This window comes from Aethalodelphis obliquidens, unplaced genomic scaffold (assembly GCF_003676395.1).
Source record: "Aethalodelphis obliquidens isolate GAN/ISIS:26980383/991018 unplaced genomic scaffold, ASM367639v1 scaffold71, whole genome shotgun sequence".
In the NCBI taxonomy this organism is placed as follows: domain Eukaryota; kingdom Metazoa; phylum Chordata; class Mammalia; order Artiodactyla; family Delphinidae; genus Aethalodelphis; species Aethalodelphis obliquidens.
This window is the reverse complement of record NW_020838015.1, coordinates 125,191-140,800: the sequence shown is the minus strand read 5'-3', so window position 1 is coordinate 140,800 and position 15,610 is coordinate 125,191. Positions and strand designations below refer to the sequence as shown.

Genomic DNA, 15,610 nt, shown 5'->3' with positions numbered 1-15,610 from the left:
GTCATTTTTCTGTCGATTTGGGACAGTGTTTCCTTCCACGTCCCCAAAGGAAGGCCTTATATGCCGTGGAGAGTATATTTCTATTGCTCTATGTCATGCAGTTCTGAGGCCTGAATTAAAGTGCAGACCAAACTCAACCCCAAATTACTTTATTTCCCAGTTCATGTTTTCTCTGCAGACCTGGCCTGCAGCTCCTTTTCTCAAGTTACTGGCACTGTAATCCTTTGTTTCCAGTGAGCAAAATAAGTATTTCCATTAAAAGGAGCTCCCCAGCGAACCAGCCTACTCTTTTTACTCAGCCCCAGTGAATCAGAACTTTCTGAGGCACAAATGCTATAGTCAGGATTGGTTCTAGAATATAAAGAACATACTTTGTTTTTACCCATCAAGTGATCCAGACTCCAAGCTCTGCATCCAGACAGGGAGATTCCATTTGGCTGAAATGCCTACTTGAAGTCATAATTGAGCATGGTTGTGTATGCACGTAATAGGTACTTAAAATATAGCCTTCCTTTTAAACATATAAAGGACCTGCCTATTATAAAACTCTCTTATATCCATTTTATCACTGACTACCCTGTGAGGTGGAGAGGGTGATGGTGATGATGATGGTGATTATAGCTGCCCATGGAGGTCACCGAGCAAGGATTTGAGATTTCCAAAACAGGGCTCTTTGCATTACTAATATTTTTTCTTTTAATCATGTGTTCCCTGAACATGGCTATAAATCACAAACTTACGTTTGTTGCATTGAAATTATTGAGATTTGCTCTCTACAGAAATGGAAACAACTTGAACACTGTCTTGATTAAAACCTTAAGTGTGTCAAAGAAAGTTAAAGATACAAATTGCCATGGAAAAGTTCCAATTTAGCACAGGCCAAGAAAATGACTCTGTTTCTCAGAGTTATCAGAAAGTGAATACAATTATCTTAATAGTGTAGTCAATTACCTAAAGAAGCACAGGGGAATATATGCTCTCAAACCTCTGTTCTCAGTTACCAGGTTACAAATGGAATAAAAAAGTAAAATCTGATGACTGAAATGGCAAAATAAAGATACATGGGGGGGGGTACATGAAAGAGAAGATACATAATTTTGTTAATGAAACAAAATACACGGAGTTGTAATATTTTCCAAAACTTCCTGTTCTCCAAGTATAAGGCAGTCTCCCCCATTGTTGAGAGAGTCTTTCAATCTATCCTCAAATTTCCACTGTTACCTTCAGGTTTATAATTGTTCGTATCACATATAGTAAATAACATTAAAGTTATACTAGTGGTGGTGAAAATACCCTCATAGCCTTCAAGAGGCAACACACTTCAGCGCTATTCAAAAAAGGATAATACATTGAACGGAACAGGTTGGTTAATTAAGCAAGAAGTGACATGCCACACTTTTCTACAGCAACACTAAAGGGTCTTTTCCCCACTTCTTGGGAAAACAAGATAGAAGAAGACCTACCCAAACTTGTAATTCTACTCTCAGGAAAATAAAAACGATCAACATGTTTAAGTGCTAAACAAGCTTACCCTTGTTTCTAATTTACTGAGGTGTCAATTCATAAAGACACAAACATGGCCTTTTCTTGGATTTGACAAAATGGTTGCCTTTCCACAACGATTAGCACAACAACATCATAGTTACCATACTGGACCTTAGAAGGGCAGGTGAGCAGAAATGAGTCCAGCTTTTCTGAAGTTCCTAGAGATGAAACTGGTATGTTGAGCTAGATTATCACTTCTTAGTGCTTAGGTCTTAAGGATGAATGGTGGAAGGATCAGCAAACAGAAACAGAAGCTAACTTCCTAGGGTATTTTGTTCACTGCTGTATCCCCAGGTTCTAGTCTAGAATACCAAATACATACACGTGGGAAGTGAAACCCTGGGTCTGAATCCTCATTCTGCCCCTTCCTAACTGTGAGACTTTGGATCAATTACGTAAATCACCTTGAAGGGTTGCTGGACGATGAAAAACGCATGCGTTCTATAAAGCCCTGTATATTGAATGCTTATTACCGTCAGCCTATAGGGGTCAGATGAAATGAATTTAAATCCAGATGGTGGAAAGCAGCTACCACTATCATTTCAAAAGGAGACTACTTTGTAGAAGGCATTTTGTCTTAAGGCTTTCTGAGAGGTCCTTGACCATTCATGAAAGAACTTGTAGAACCCAACTTTGGGAGTCACCTGAAAGCTGCTATTGCCCCAATCTGAGTATGTTCAAAGATGAACAATTGAGGCCAATTTTATATACTTATATCTGAGGATGTGAAAATGAAACAATGAGCTACAAACATACATGCTTTTCAAAACCACTTTGTCCTAGTTTGTTCTGATGAGTGCAAACATAAAGAAAGTCAGAAAATATCCAGACAGTTCTTACCTTTCTTCAGCCCCAGATTCTTTGAGAATCTTGTGAATGCTAGAGATCCTCTTCCCAGAAAAAAAAGAGCGTGCGTGTATGCGCGTGCACACACACACACACACACACACACACACACATTTTTAGGCAACAAAATATTCCCCAACTCCTCCCAAAGTTCACCTATGAATCAAGAAGTTAGGAACTACTGAACTGAATAAGCGCTTAGGTATCTATCTATCTATCTATCTATCTAGATACATATCTAGATATATATACATCCTGATGTAAACCTAAGCACTTAATGATACATATTCTACCTCTATCACGTATATCCAAATATTTAATGACTATTTAAATAATTGTTAAATCTTATACAGTATGCAATTTCCTCCTCACTCTGATATATGTAATTGACACTGACCAAATTCTAGAAAATGGATAAACTCATGTTCTGAGTATTGAAGTGACAGATGCTCCCACAACGTTCTGGAAACACTATTTACTTGAAGTAGTTTTACAGCTTCTATGTGTTTATGGCAGGGCTGAATTTAATATGACAACTTGGCTCACTGGGTATTGTAGACAAATTCTAGTGGAGCCTGTGTCTTGGAGGGTAAGGTGATCAGCCAGGGAGTTCACGCATCTCTTAATCTTACAGTATAAAATTGAGCGGTGTTCTTTTCATAATCACTGGTCCCTTTCTAGGCCACTGTGTGCCTGTCCCAGGGGACACAGTATTCCATCCAAGGCGGAAATGACCCACCTTCATAGTGGTTACCCTGATCTTTGAGATGAGTGATTTTTTTCCATGAGTATATTTTACAGTTCAGCTAATAGCTTCATAGGGATTACATAAGCATTTAAAAAATTACTCACAATAGACAGTACACAGCTTATGCTTCAAATTGAGAAAAACACTTGACAGTATAACACTTGCTACGGTATTTGCTAGCCTGTGAATTTTGCTATTCTAATTGAGCTTTCGGAAAGAAAAAGGAACCCAGGAAGAGAGACGCTCTAAGACCTAAAGGAACTTGGAATTTGGGGGTTTAAACTAAGTTATGATATGACCTCTTTAAAGTGCCCAGGGTAGTGATAAAAAATAGAGATTCATACGCAAATTTCTCCATTCATTAAAAATCATGAATTTCAATAAGTAAAGGCAAAGGACAACCAAGAGTTTCCCTTTTTGTCCTTCGGCAACCTGACACGTCCCTCCTAGCAGTTTTAGCTGGGCAATTACTTTAGTTTTCTGATCGTTTCTATTTCTGAATTTAGGGGTGGAGGGCACCCACAAATGGTCAAATTCTCTCTCCAATTGCAAAGGTATTTTTGGCATTTCATTGCCGTAGTCCACATTTCAATTTTGTTTTCTATCCCGCAAGTGAAAGACAGATGATTTCTCTTTCCCTTTTTCCTCTGATCTCTGGTCTCACATCTATTCCCTGAACTATTCCATCTCTAGGGGTTTTAGAAGAGTTGTGGTGTCTTTATGTTTGCAGGTTCTCACGCTGTTCTCCCTTCAATCAGGTATCACGTTGCCTTCACCTGCTTGCTCCCTCCCTTCCGACAGCAATGTTAAGGCTCATGGTTGTGATACCATTGAATGTGGCTTATGTGGAAACTGCCTCAGGTAGTAAGCTCAGGAAATCTTAGGAACCTTCTTGCAGGGCCACGGTGGGACACGGAGCCTTCTAAACAAAGACGCTGAAGAGAGGGAACTCAGCCTGGTTGGGCTGCAGCAGATCGATCAGAAAGCACACCGTCCCGGAGAAGCCTTCATACAAGCTGTATATACTTTCAAGGACCCGGGAACCAGCCTTGAATTCCTCGGTAAATAAAAATTCAGCAAACCTAAGAGAAGGAGAAAATATGAACAGTTTTCACATGAGTGTTTCCACATTATTGGCCCTGGGTTGCTTCTTCCTCCTCTCCGCTAAGTTCAAGTTTTAGCATCATTCTCTTTCCAGATGTGTATAATATCTTAAGGAAGCCTTCCCTGTTAAAAAACGGAGAAGCCATTATGCCATTGTGTATGTTTCACAATAGATCATGTTGGCAAGCAAATTCAACTATTTTCAGCATTTGCAAAGCAAAGCAGTTTCTGAGGATTTCATTCCTTCTGTCATCCGATAATTAAAAGTAAAAAAGACAGATAAATAGCCATACTTTTATTTATCTTGAAGAGAAGCAAGCTGATATAGGTCTCTGCCTTTAAAAAAAGTAAATATGCTGTGTTTCTGCAGGCATATCATTTCTGAGCTAGGTTTCATTTATATGTGACAGAGAGCAGAGACTGAAAATAAATGGGCAAGATTTTATGCAATCTGTGCTTTGGGCAAACAAAAGAATGAGATGAATGGGAAAAGGCAAGCAACATTTTATAATCATGACATCAAACAGCAAACTCAGCTACAAGATAGATTATTTTTAGGACACCTGCCTTAAAAATAAATCACTGACCTCCAAATTCTCTATGGGAGATCTTTTCTTCTTTTACCTGTATTTGCCACAAAGCCTATTCAAATCACTTATAATGAGTAACATTTTTAGTAGCTTACAGGTTTTAAAGTGCTGTCACCTCTTTACAGACTTGCTCTACCCATTCCCATCAACAACAAACATAATCACCAATTCAGAGGCAAGAGCTCACAGGTTGAAAAGGCCTGACAGCTGATTCTGCCATAAATTTAGATTATTGCTACTACACAGGGGGTCCTATGAAGAGTAATTACTTGTTTGATCTTTTTTAGGGCTCTTTGAATTGATGGTAGCTTAAAATAAATCAACAGGAAACATACTGCAATTCTGTCTGGGACAATTTTTCTCTCAACTGTTTTCCTGAATATGCAACAATTTTTAATGGAAGTCAAAATTTTAAACAGTAGAATAATGACGCATCTTAAGAGTTAATTCAAAATCTGTAATTACGCACTGAAACTTCGTGGTATAGTTTCAAGGAGTCTTAACTGTTTCAGTGCTGTGGATCATTTGGCAGCCTGGACTCCTCAGAAAAAAAAAAAGTCTTCAAATATGTAAAGAAAAATACACAGGATTCCCAAGGAAATTAATTATGTTAAAGCATGGTTAGCAAAAATTTTTCAACCGAATTTGTGATACAGTGATATATGGATTCTTTATTAACACATTAAATAACAAGATCTAGTAGTGGGTCTAGTAACTGCTGACATTTCTAAGTAGTGATGGGAGTAAAATATATTTCACAATATCTGCAACAAGACTAATAACATGAGAATATCTACGACATCTATTGGTGACAGAGTCACAGCTACTGCGAATTCAGAATTGAAAGAAATGCTACATTTCAGCTTGAAACGTAATACTTTTCTCAAGTAAATTCACCAATCTTAGATTGCGAAGCCCTGGTGTAGCAGGAAGAGGAAGGGCTTTGGGGTTGCAATATGCAACTGATAATTTCAAGTTTGATGACCTTTGGGAAATTTTTTAATCTGACTTTAAAACGGTGAAGTTGCAGAATTGCATAAGATTATCTGTAAAGATCAAAGGTGTCATATATTAGGGCTCTGAGCAAAGAGCAAGCATTCGATACACGGTAAACAGAATTTTTTCACAAAAACATAGTATAGCAGAATATTTGTAAAATAGAGAGAACCATCCCACCACATTTTAAGAGAAATCCACAGTTAATTTTGCTCCCTCCTCTGACCTTTTTCCCCCCTAGGGTTAGATTTATTTATTGCATTATTGAAATCATAGTCTATAATATTTAGTATCCTATATTTTTTTATTTAAAATATGATAAACATTTTTTGTGCTTTTCAAAATAACTTCTAAATGATATATAGCAATTTACAAGAGTACCAGCAATGTGTGAGAGTAGCAGTTTCATTGTATTCTGACCTACACAGCATGTTATCATACTAAAGTGAAAATGATTGTTTCCAAAAACTACCCAATGGTGAAAAATTCAAACAAACAAATTCATTTTTCTAAAAAACTCTGTCAAAATAGAAGTCAGAATGGTAATTATGGAACTAAAAAGAATTATAGACACTGATAACATTACATATCAAAACCTATTGACTATGACCAAAACTGAACTCAGAGGAAAATTCATTGATCTGAGTTGTTGTTGTTGCTGATGTTATAAAGATGGAAGGTATTCTAATTAAGCACTTTTTAAAAACTGTAGAAAATAACAAAATAAAGGGAAGGAACACTGGAAAATCAAAAATAAAGGCAGAAAACAATGAATTAGGAAACAAAAGAGAAAAACAAAAATAATTAATAAAAACCAAAAGCCAGTTCCTTGAAAGGGTAAGCAACATAGACAAAATGCTGGTGTGTCTGGCCAAAAAGGAAAACCATTAGGAATGTGAAATGGCATGTAATCACAGACATGGGAAATTTTAAATATCATGGAACTATACTGTTAGAACTTTATGTCAAACATTCGAAAATACATATGAACTAGATGCTTTTATAGTAGTTTATTCACTACCAAAAATAATTCAAAAAGAGGAAGAAAACCTGAATAATTAAATAATCATAGAGGAAACTGAAAAGGTGGTCAAATATTTTTCTGGAACGATAAATTCCAACTCTGTGTTAAAAGAGTAGTAGGCGATGACCAAGTAATGTTTATTCCAGGAAGGTACATATTGTTTGACTTTACTGTTTTAGGAACGGCCAAAAGATGTCTCCCCAATTTGGACCACACCATATTTAACTTTGAGTTATGATGAAGTGGAAATTTCAGCACACTAAACAATTAAATGCAATGCCCAAACAATATTCAGATATTACCTGCACATTTTCAGTCTTTACCTGTAAGTGAGAAATTTAAGTTGTCTGAAGGGCTCTGTAATCCCAGACTTATAATTAAGACTCTGTAAACTAGGACCAGTGTCCCAGAAAAATAGAGGGGTTGTTCGGATTCTTTTTAATAGGCTTTCTAGAGAATGACAACCCTGATGAAATTTATTCCAAAGGTGATATCACATTAGCCTAAGTAAGATCCCAAAGGACTTTTTTCCCCTATATTTGGGAAATAAAGGGTCAGGTTGCAACCTAAACAGATTAGGGAGCCATTAATCAAAATATAATAACAGACTTCTAAAACAATGGAGCTACAAATGGGGGACTCACATATGTTAGTATTTTTCCTTCTGTGCATACATGCAAATATCATAAAGGGTAGTTTATGGGTTTTTTTAAAGATCGAATATTAGAAAAATTGCCTTGGGAAGACCTCTCTGACAAAATGACTTTTGCGTGATGGTCTGAATGAAGTGAGAGAACTGGGACATATACGTAGAAAGTGAACATCACAGGTGAAGGAGACAAAAACTTCAAAGGCCTTGAGGTACATTGTACCTGGCATCTTAACAGAGTAACAAGGAAGCCACTGTGGTGCAAAGAACCAGGAGCAAGACAAGTAGGGCATGATATCAGAGACGTAATGGGAGGCAAGATCCTGGAGGGTTTTTGTTCAGAGAACAGACTTTGGCTTTTACTCTGATTCATGTGGGAAGCCATCAGATTATCCTGAACAGAGGAGTGTCATAATCCGACATGATACACATTATAAGAAGCAAATTTAAAAGATCATGGTGAGGGCTTCCCTGGTGGTGCAGTGGTTGAGAGTCCGCCTGCCGATGCAGGGGACACGGGTTCGTGCCCTGGTCCGGGAAGATCCCACATGCCGCAGAGCGGCTGGGCCCGTGAGCCATGGCCGCTGAGCCTGCGCGTCCAGAGCCTGCGTGTCCGGAGCCTGTGCTCCGCAACGGGAGAGGCCACAGCAGTGAGAGGCCCGCGTACCGCAAAAAAAAGAAAAAAAAAAAAAAAAGATCACGGTGAAACAGACTCACTCTTAATGAAATAAGCGTAAAGGCAAGGATGTTTATTATCCTTATTTTTATTGAACATTGTTATGGAGATTCTGACCCATGCGATAGGAAATGAAAAAAAAAGAGTATATAGTTGAGAATGGAAGTAACAAACTTATAATTATTTGCAGATAATATGCGTGCCTACTTAGAAAACCCAATGGAATCTAATAGAAAGATTAATGGAGTTCAGTAAGGTGGCCAGATATATCATTTTGATATTTATCAAAACTAAGATGTTTGTAAGATAAATGCAGATTTATATGAGAGAAGGGTGTCTTAGATTGCTAAACTGCAATAATATGTACGTTTTTTTAAGTCTTCATAAATGCCAGTAATAAATGACCTGAAAACATAAGGGAGGAAAAAATTCCACTCACAATCCTGGAAACATAAAATACATAGTAATAAAATTAACAAGAAACATACAAGTCCTTCTTCATAAGATCAAAACTTTACCAAATGACATTTTTACAAACTTAAATAAAGGGAAAACATATCATACTCTTGGATGGAAAAACTCAATATTCTAAAAATGTGAATTCTCACTAAGTAACATATAAATTCATTGAAATTCCAATCAAATGTCCATAGGATTTTTTAATTTTTGAAAAATTGACTCTAAAATACAACTGGAAGAATAAATGAGAGAGAACAGCTAAGAAAAACTAGAAATAAATGAATAATGAAATATAGAAAGTCCAGAAGCAAACCCACACATTTATATAAATTCAGTTTATGATAAAACTGGAATTTTAGATGATTGGGGTTATTGGCCAAAAGATGTTATGGGAAAGGTTTGTTTTTTCATTAAAAAACACAAAGATAGATATCCATCTGACACTATTTTAAAAAGTAAGCTGTAAACTAATCAATGATTTAAAAGTTAAAGTAACTTCTAAATTGGTGAAGGGGTACAAGTTTATTTTAAAAATGAAAATAAAATCATAAAAAGTATTAAAAGTCAATGTAAATTAATATGTTTATAATCTTAGAATGGGAAAGGTCTTTTTTTTTTTTTTTTTTTTTTTTGCGGTACGCGGGCCTCCCACCGCTGCGGCCTCTCCCGTTGCGGAGCACAGGCTCCAGACGCGCAGGCTCAGCGGCCATGGCTCACGGACCCAGCCGCTCCGCGGCACGCGGGATCCTCCCGGACCGGGGCACGAACCCGCGTCCCCCGCATCGGCAGGCAGACTCTCAACCACTGCGCCACCAGGGAAGCCCAGGGAAAGGTCTTTTTAACTATAACACAAAGTCCAGAAATCTTTAAAGTTGACAACTTTATAAAGAAAAATACTTAAAATTTTTGTCTGGCAAAAGACCATGAAATAAGTTGAAAGAAAAATGGCAAAGTAGAAAAATATTTACAGCATATATTGACAAAGAGTTACAGTCCTCAAAATAAGCAGCACAATAGGAAAAAATGGGCAAAAGACAAAGACAGTTTAAAATACCTCTGGATTTAACGACTTCAATTTAAAATTTTTCTCATAGTGCACAGAAAGGTATGTATTGGATATTTGGGACAATTTTGTTTGTATTAGTAAAGATTGCACATATACCAAGTGTCCATTACTTAAAGATTGGTTAAATTAATCATGGTACAACCATAATAAATAACTATATAGTCATTAAAACAATGAGATAGATCTATACAAACTGAAATAAAGGATGTCCCTTAAAAATTGTTTATTTAAAATTATAAACTGCAAACATTATGTATAGTACTGTTACACATACATAATTGTTGGATCTTATTAATATGTACATATAATACATACATACATATATATATATATAGGAACATACATTCATGCATAGAGAAATGTCTAGAATGATATAACTCAAATTGTTAGTGATAATAACAGTGAACACTTACATTACAGTTACTATGTGCCAGGCACTGTTCTAAATGATAAATGAGGCCATTATGCTAAGTGAAATAAGCCAGTCGCAAAAAGACAAATACTCCATGATAACACTTACATGAGGAATGTACAAGTCAGTCAAGCTCACAGAAGCAGAGAATACAACGAGGGCTGCCAAAGGCTGGGGTGGGGGAGGGGAAATGGGAAGTTTTTGCTCAATGGGTATAAAGTTTGTTACTGAAGGTGAATAAGTTCTAGAGATCTGCTGTCCAACCTTGTGCCTATAGCTAACAAGATATTACTGTACATTTTAAAATATGCTAAGAGAATAGATCTCATATTAAGTGTTCTCACCACAATAAAAAAAATCACAAAAATACATATCCTTTGGCCCAGTAATTCCACTTCTAGGGATTTACTTACAGATGTACCCATACGTGAACAAAATGATATATGTACAAGGTTTTTCATCATAGCATCACAGGTAATGCAAAATATTGGAAAGACTCCAAATTGCCCTCCATATGGGACTGGTTAAATAAACTATGGCTCATTCAGAAGATGTAATACTATGCAGCAATAAAAATGAAAAGTCCTTTATTTACTGATTTAGGGTGATCGTTAAGATAGCAAAGTGCTACCATTTGTAACAAAAAAGAGGGACAAAATATTAAATATATGCCTATCTGCTTGTGTATATATACAGATATGTATATCCCTGAGAAGATAACTAAGAGACTGGTAACTGACTGTCTCCTGGGAAGTGAACTAACTTGCTATAGTGCACAGTGGAAGTATTTCTTTTTACACTTTAAAACTATGTGACTCTATTACCTGTTCCGAACATTAATTGTATTAACATTTGGAGGAAAAAAAACATGCAAAGAAAGGCTGACCTTTGGGCTCGGTAGATGTATTTAGAGTTTCCCGTGAGCCGGTATAGCAGCAGAAAGACATAGGCACTGCCAGCTACCCCGTGGCAAATCCCTGGCCCCTTCTTTAGCAGGCCCTTCTGCCACGTGAGTTCCCCACACCGGATACATGTGTCCAGGTACTGTGGTTTCTTGGAAACCAGATAAGCTTTTGCAAACAGATAGGCAATTCCTGTGAAAACATCAAAGACATTAGAGGTGATTTTCAGGGCTTAATACTATAGAGAGGAACTTCTCAAACTCAGAGGCTCACAAACCACCAATGTATTGGTAAAATACCCACTCTAATCTAGTAGGTCTAAAGTGGGCCCAGAGATACTGCATTTCTAATGACAGCCCTTCCGGGGACCACATTTTGAGTAGCAAGGCTATAGGATCTTCTCCAAGGGAGTCTTATTTTACCCGTGAGATTTAGTTTAAGTTGTTTGAATTGTATGCTGATACTGGCCCTGAGAGAAAGAGCAACAAGTATCTAGATTGATAAAATCCATAATTTACAAATGGGTTAATATTTGATGACACACACCCTGGTGAGCATTATGCATATGTGGCTATTTGGAATGGCTAAATGTTTACACAGTTTGCCCATCCCCCCACGGATGTTCAGAATTCGTAATGTTAAAGTACTTCTAACTACACATCCTTTCTTAAGAGCCAAACTGGGAGTCCTTCCAAAAACAACAATGATCCCAAGTGACCTGGCCAAGACTCTGGCTTCAGCTGTGAAGTGAGGCCCTCCCCACTTGATTGTTCCAAGGAAAGACACGTTCTTTCAAAACTCCTCGGCCAAGGCGATCTCAATTACACAGGCAGGAATGGAAACAAGAGAAGCGACAGCTATTAATAGAAACAATTTCCTCCACATTCCAGGTGCTCATATTCAGAGAGGAGATTAGTAACAGAAGCTCACTCTCTCTCCTGCCTCGCCTACCCTTCTCTATAGAAAGTGGGAAAGACTGGAATTTAGTAGATAATTTGACTAGCTCATCCATCAAGGTTACCTCTGCCTTTGTCTTTGACTAGCCTATTTTACAACTGTGTAAAGACAGAAATTACCTTGTAGAAAACTGACAGTAATGTAAATAATACCTGTCTCTGGAAACTCACATTCTGTACGGTAGATGCTGCATTGACTTCCCTCAGTCTTCGTGGAAGCAGCTAGTTTCTGCATCTATTAAGTAAATTCATGTCAGCGTTCCTAATAGCCTAGAAATATGTCCACTCTTTGGATTTTCCTTTGAACCAGTTGTAATACCTATATGGTTCCCTCATTAATGTATGAGTTAAAATTGTTGACATATGTTTATGTTTGTATGAGAGTCATGATTTTATTCTCTTTTAAAAATGTATCCTGGGCTTCCGTGGTGGCGCAGTGGTTGAGGGTCTGCCTGCCGATGCAGGGGACACGGGTTCGTGCCCCAGTCCGGGAAGAGCCCACATGCCGCGGAGCGGCTGGGTCCGTGAGCCATGGCCGCTGGGCCCGTGAGCCATGGCCGCTGAGCCTGCGCGTCCGGAGCCTGTGCTCCGCAACGGGAGAGGCCACAACAGTGAGAAGCCCGTGTACAGAAAAAAAAAAAAAAAAAGTATCCTTTAACACTCCCTATGACGAACACACAACAACGGGCTCTCCTCAGCCAGTGCTTTCCAGTCAACCACTGACAATGGTCACCTATAGCACTGTCCTTCAGTTTTAGGAAGAAAGTGTCATTCCCACAAAGAATGATTTTTAAAAGAATTGAACTTAGTTAGTTACACATTCATTCATTCACTGCATCCATTCATTTGAAAGTGCTCATTGATGATCTGCTGTAGGCACAGCCCTAGGCAGGGCCAGCTTCATGGGCATGTGACCTGTACAGCCTCACAAAGGGCCTCCAGAAGGGCCCCACCCTGGATTGAATGCTCTGTTGTTGCCATCTTGAAATTCTTAATCATTTTTTAAAAAGGGGTCTGCATGTTTATTTTGTACTGGGTCCCCCAAATTACGTCACCAGTTCTGGCCCTGGGTGACATAAAATAAACGCTAAACACGATTCCTGCCCTTCAGGAAGGCACTGCCTAGAAAGAGAGAGAAAATTATGTACTTTTGACTGATACATAATAAGACATGTAGTTCATGATGCTGTGGGGACATAAAATGAATGGCCCTGAAAATAATACTAGAGGGATTGGAAAAGTGGAAGCTCCCTGAGGGAGACAGTCAGGGGAAGCTTTGATGGAAGTAAGGCTTTCTTCAGGACTGTGTAGGATGCATAGGAAACTGCAGGCCTGAGGAGATGGAGAGAGAGCATTCCAGGCATCAAATCAGCAAGTGCAAAGTTTCTAAGCCACAGTAAACAAGTCACATGAAGACCAGTGGGGCAGTGTTCTAAGCGACAGGACCATGGGCTGGAAGGGTAGATTGGGCTCGCATATTGGATGATTTTACAAGTCCAGATGGGCAGCTTGGACTGTATTCGTGGGCAGTAGGGAACCAGTGGGACTGTTTTGTTGTGAATTGGTTGGTTTATATTTTTAATGATGTGATTAGTATTATAGACAAAATGCCCCACTGTGGGGTCAACCAAGACTGAAAGAAGGGCAATAGGGTAGCTATGAGCTGATCGTGTCAGCAGAAAGATGGCAAAGAGGCTAACGAAAGAGACAGCTCACAGGATGGATGGCTGTTTAGATATTAATTGAGCACCTACTATATACCAGGACAGTAGTAGGTACTAAGTTTTTTAAAAGCCTCTGCCAGGGCTTCCCTGGTGGCGCAGTGGTTAAGAATCCTCCTGCCGATGCAGGGGACACGGGTTTGAGCCCTGGTCCGGGAAGATCCCACATGCTGTGGAGCAACTAAGCCCGTGTGCCACAACTACTGAGCCTGCGCTCTAGAGCCTGCGAGCCACAACTGCTGAAGCCTACACTCTAGAGCCCATGAGCCACAACTACTGAAGCCCGTGCACCTAGAGCCGGTGCTCCGCAGCAAGAGAAGCCACTGCAATAAGAAGCCCGCGCACCGCAACAAAGAGTAGCCCCCGCTCACCACAACTAGAGAAAGCCCGCGTGCAGCAACGAAGACCCAACGCAGCCAAAAATTAAATAAATGAATAAATAAATTTATAAAAAAAAAAGAGAAGCAGATGGTTTAAAAAATAAATAAAAGCCCCTGCCTTCATTAGTCTTTACAACCTAACTGGGGCACTCATTAGGCTACGTGAGGGGACAGAGAGGCGTTGAGGAAGCACAGAGGAAGGCTCCTAACCGACACTTGGAGGTAGGAAAGGCCCACTGGTGAAATGACACCATCTAACCTGGGTACCAAAGGAGGAGGAGGAACAGGCCAGGTGAACCGGAGCCCTTGGTGCTCTATCGGATCCCTTTACTTTACTGGCAGGTGCCCCATCCCCCAGCTGCTGTGAGTTGACTGCTGACAAAGCTCACTGCTGCCCTCTTCTTGGGAGATACGGCCTCAGCCAAAGGGGTGGCTATGCTATGCACCTCCCCCAGAAGGTTTTGGCCAATGATTGGCTGCCTCAAGACAGAGCAACTCTGTGGTGTCATCTGTGCTTCTTAGCTTCCCCACCACCACCCAGAATCCAGGTGAAGCTACTCTCCAGGTGAGACACAGAGAGCCCTTTGCCACCCAGCTCCTACTCTGTCCTCCTGCCACTTCTCCCCCATGCCCTCCATGAAGCGTTTACTTCAGTGAAACCAAACCACCCCACAGTTCCCCTTCCTTTACCATGTGGTTCCATGCCTCTGACTGACTTTTCTTGGAACAAACTTCCCACCTTTCTTAGTCTAACTTATCTCAGGCATCACCTCCTCCAGGAAGCCTTCCCGGAACCTGGAGGAGGACCAGAAATCCCTCCTTTGAGCTCCCATCACTCCTTATACAAGCCTTAGCACTCACACAGTATCATATTAAAATTACCTGTTTCTTAATATAAATAATTCTTAAATTGAAGTATAGTTGATTTGTAATATTATATTCATTTCAGGTGTACCGGATAGTGATTCAGTATTTTTACAGACTAAACTCCATTAAAAGTTATTACAAGATGACTATAATTCCCTGTGCTATACAATATATCCTTGTTGCTTATCTATTTTATACATAGTAATGTGTATTTCTTAATCTCCTACCCCCATCTTGCCCCTCCTCCCTTCCTTCTCCCCACTGGTACCCACTAGTTTGTTTTCTATATCTGTAAGTCTGTTGAAATTACTTGTTTTCATGGCTGCCGCCCCTAGTATTGTGCCAGCTACCCAAGGGCAGGTACTCTGTCTTGTTCATTTTTGCTCCCCAATCTGTGGCATGGTGTTTGACACATGGCAAGGACTCCACAAATGTCTGCTGACCCTATAATGTCCCATTTCTTACCCCAGCGCAGGCCGATGCTGAAGCGGAGATGAAAGATGTGGAAGGAAGACGGGTTGAGATGGTCTAATTGCTAAACCAGGCCATTAGCCCCAGGCAGCTTAATGGGTATTGATCCTATGGCTCTGGCCAGAGACAAAGGACCTCTTCCTGCAGCCTGGATCATGGAATGGTACATGGACAGGACCTTGAAAAACTTCTACACCT

The 15,610-nt window shown here is 39.4% G+C and overlaps 1 protein-coding gene across 1 annotated transcript in view; it reads right to left on the bottom strand.

Moving 5' to 3' along the window:
- The window catches only part of LANCL3 (LanC like family member 3), a 97,488-nt gene continuing 81,878 nt past the window's right edge, over nt 1-15,610 (bottom strand). Inside the window, exons 4-5 of the mRNA XM_027091229.1 lie at nt 11,002-11,209; nt 1-4,221 (exon numbers count right to left, since the gene is read on the bottom strand). Of these exons, the coding sequence (XP_026947030.1) occupies nt 4,062-4,221; nt 11,002-11,209 (368 nt within the window). The 3' untranslated portion in view covers nt 1-4,061. The remainder of the gene's footprint in view (nt 4,222-11,001; nt 11,210-15,610) is intronic.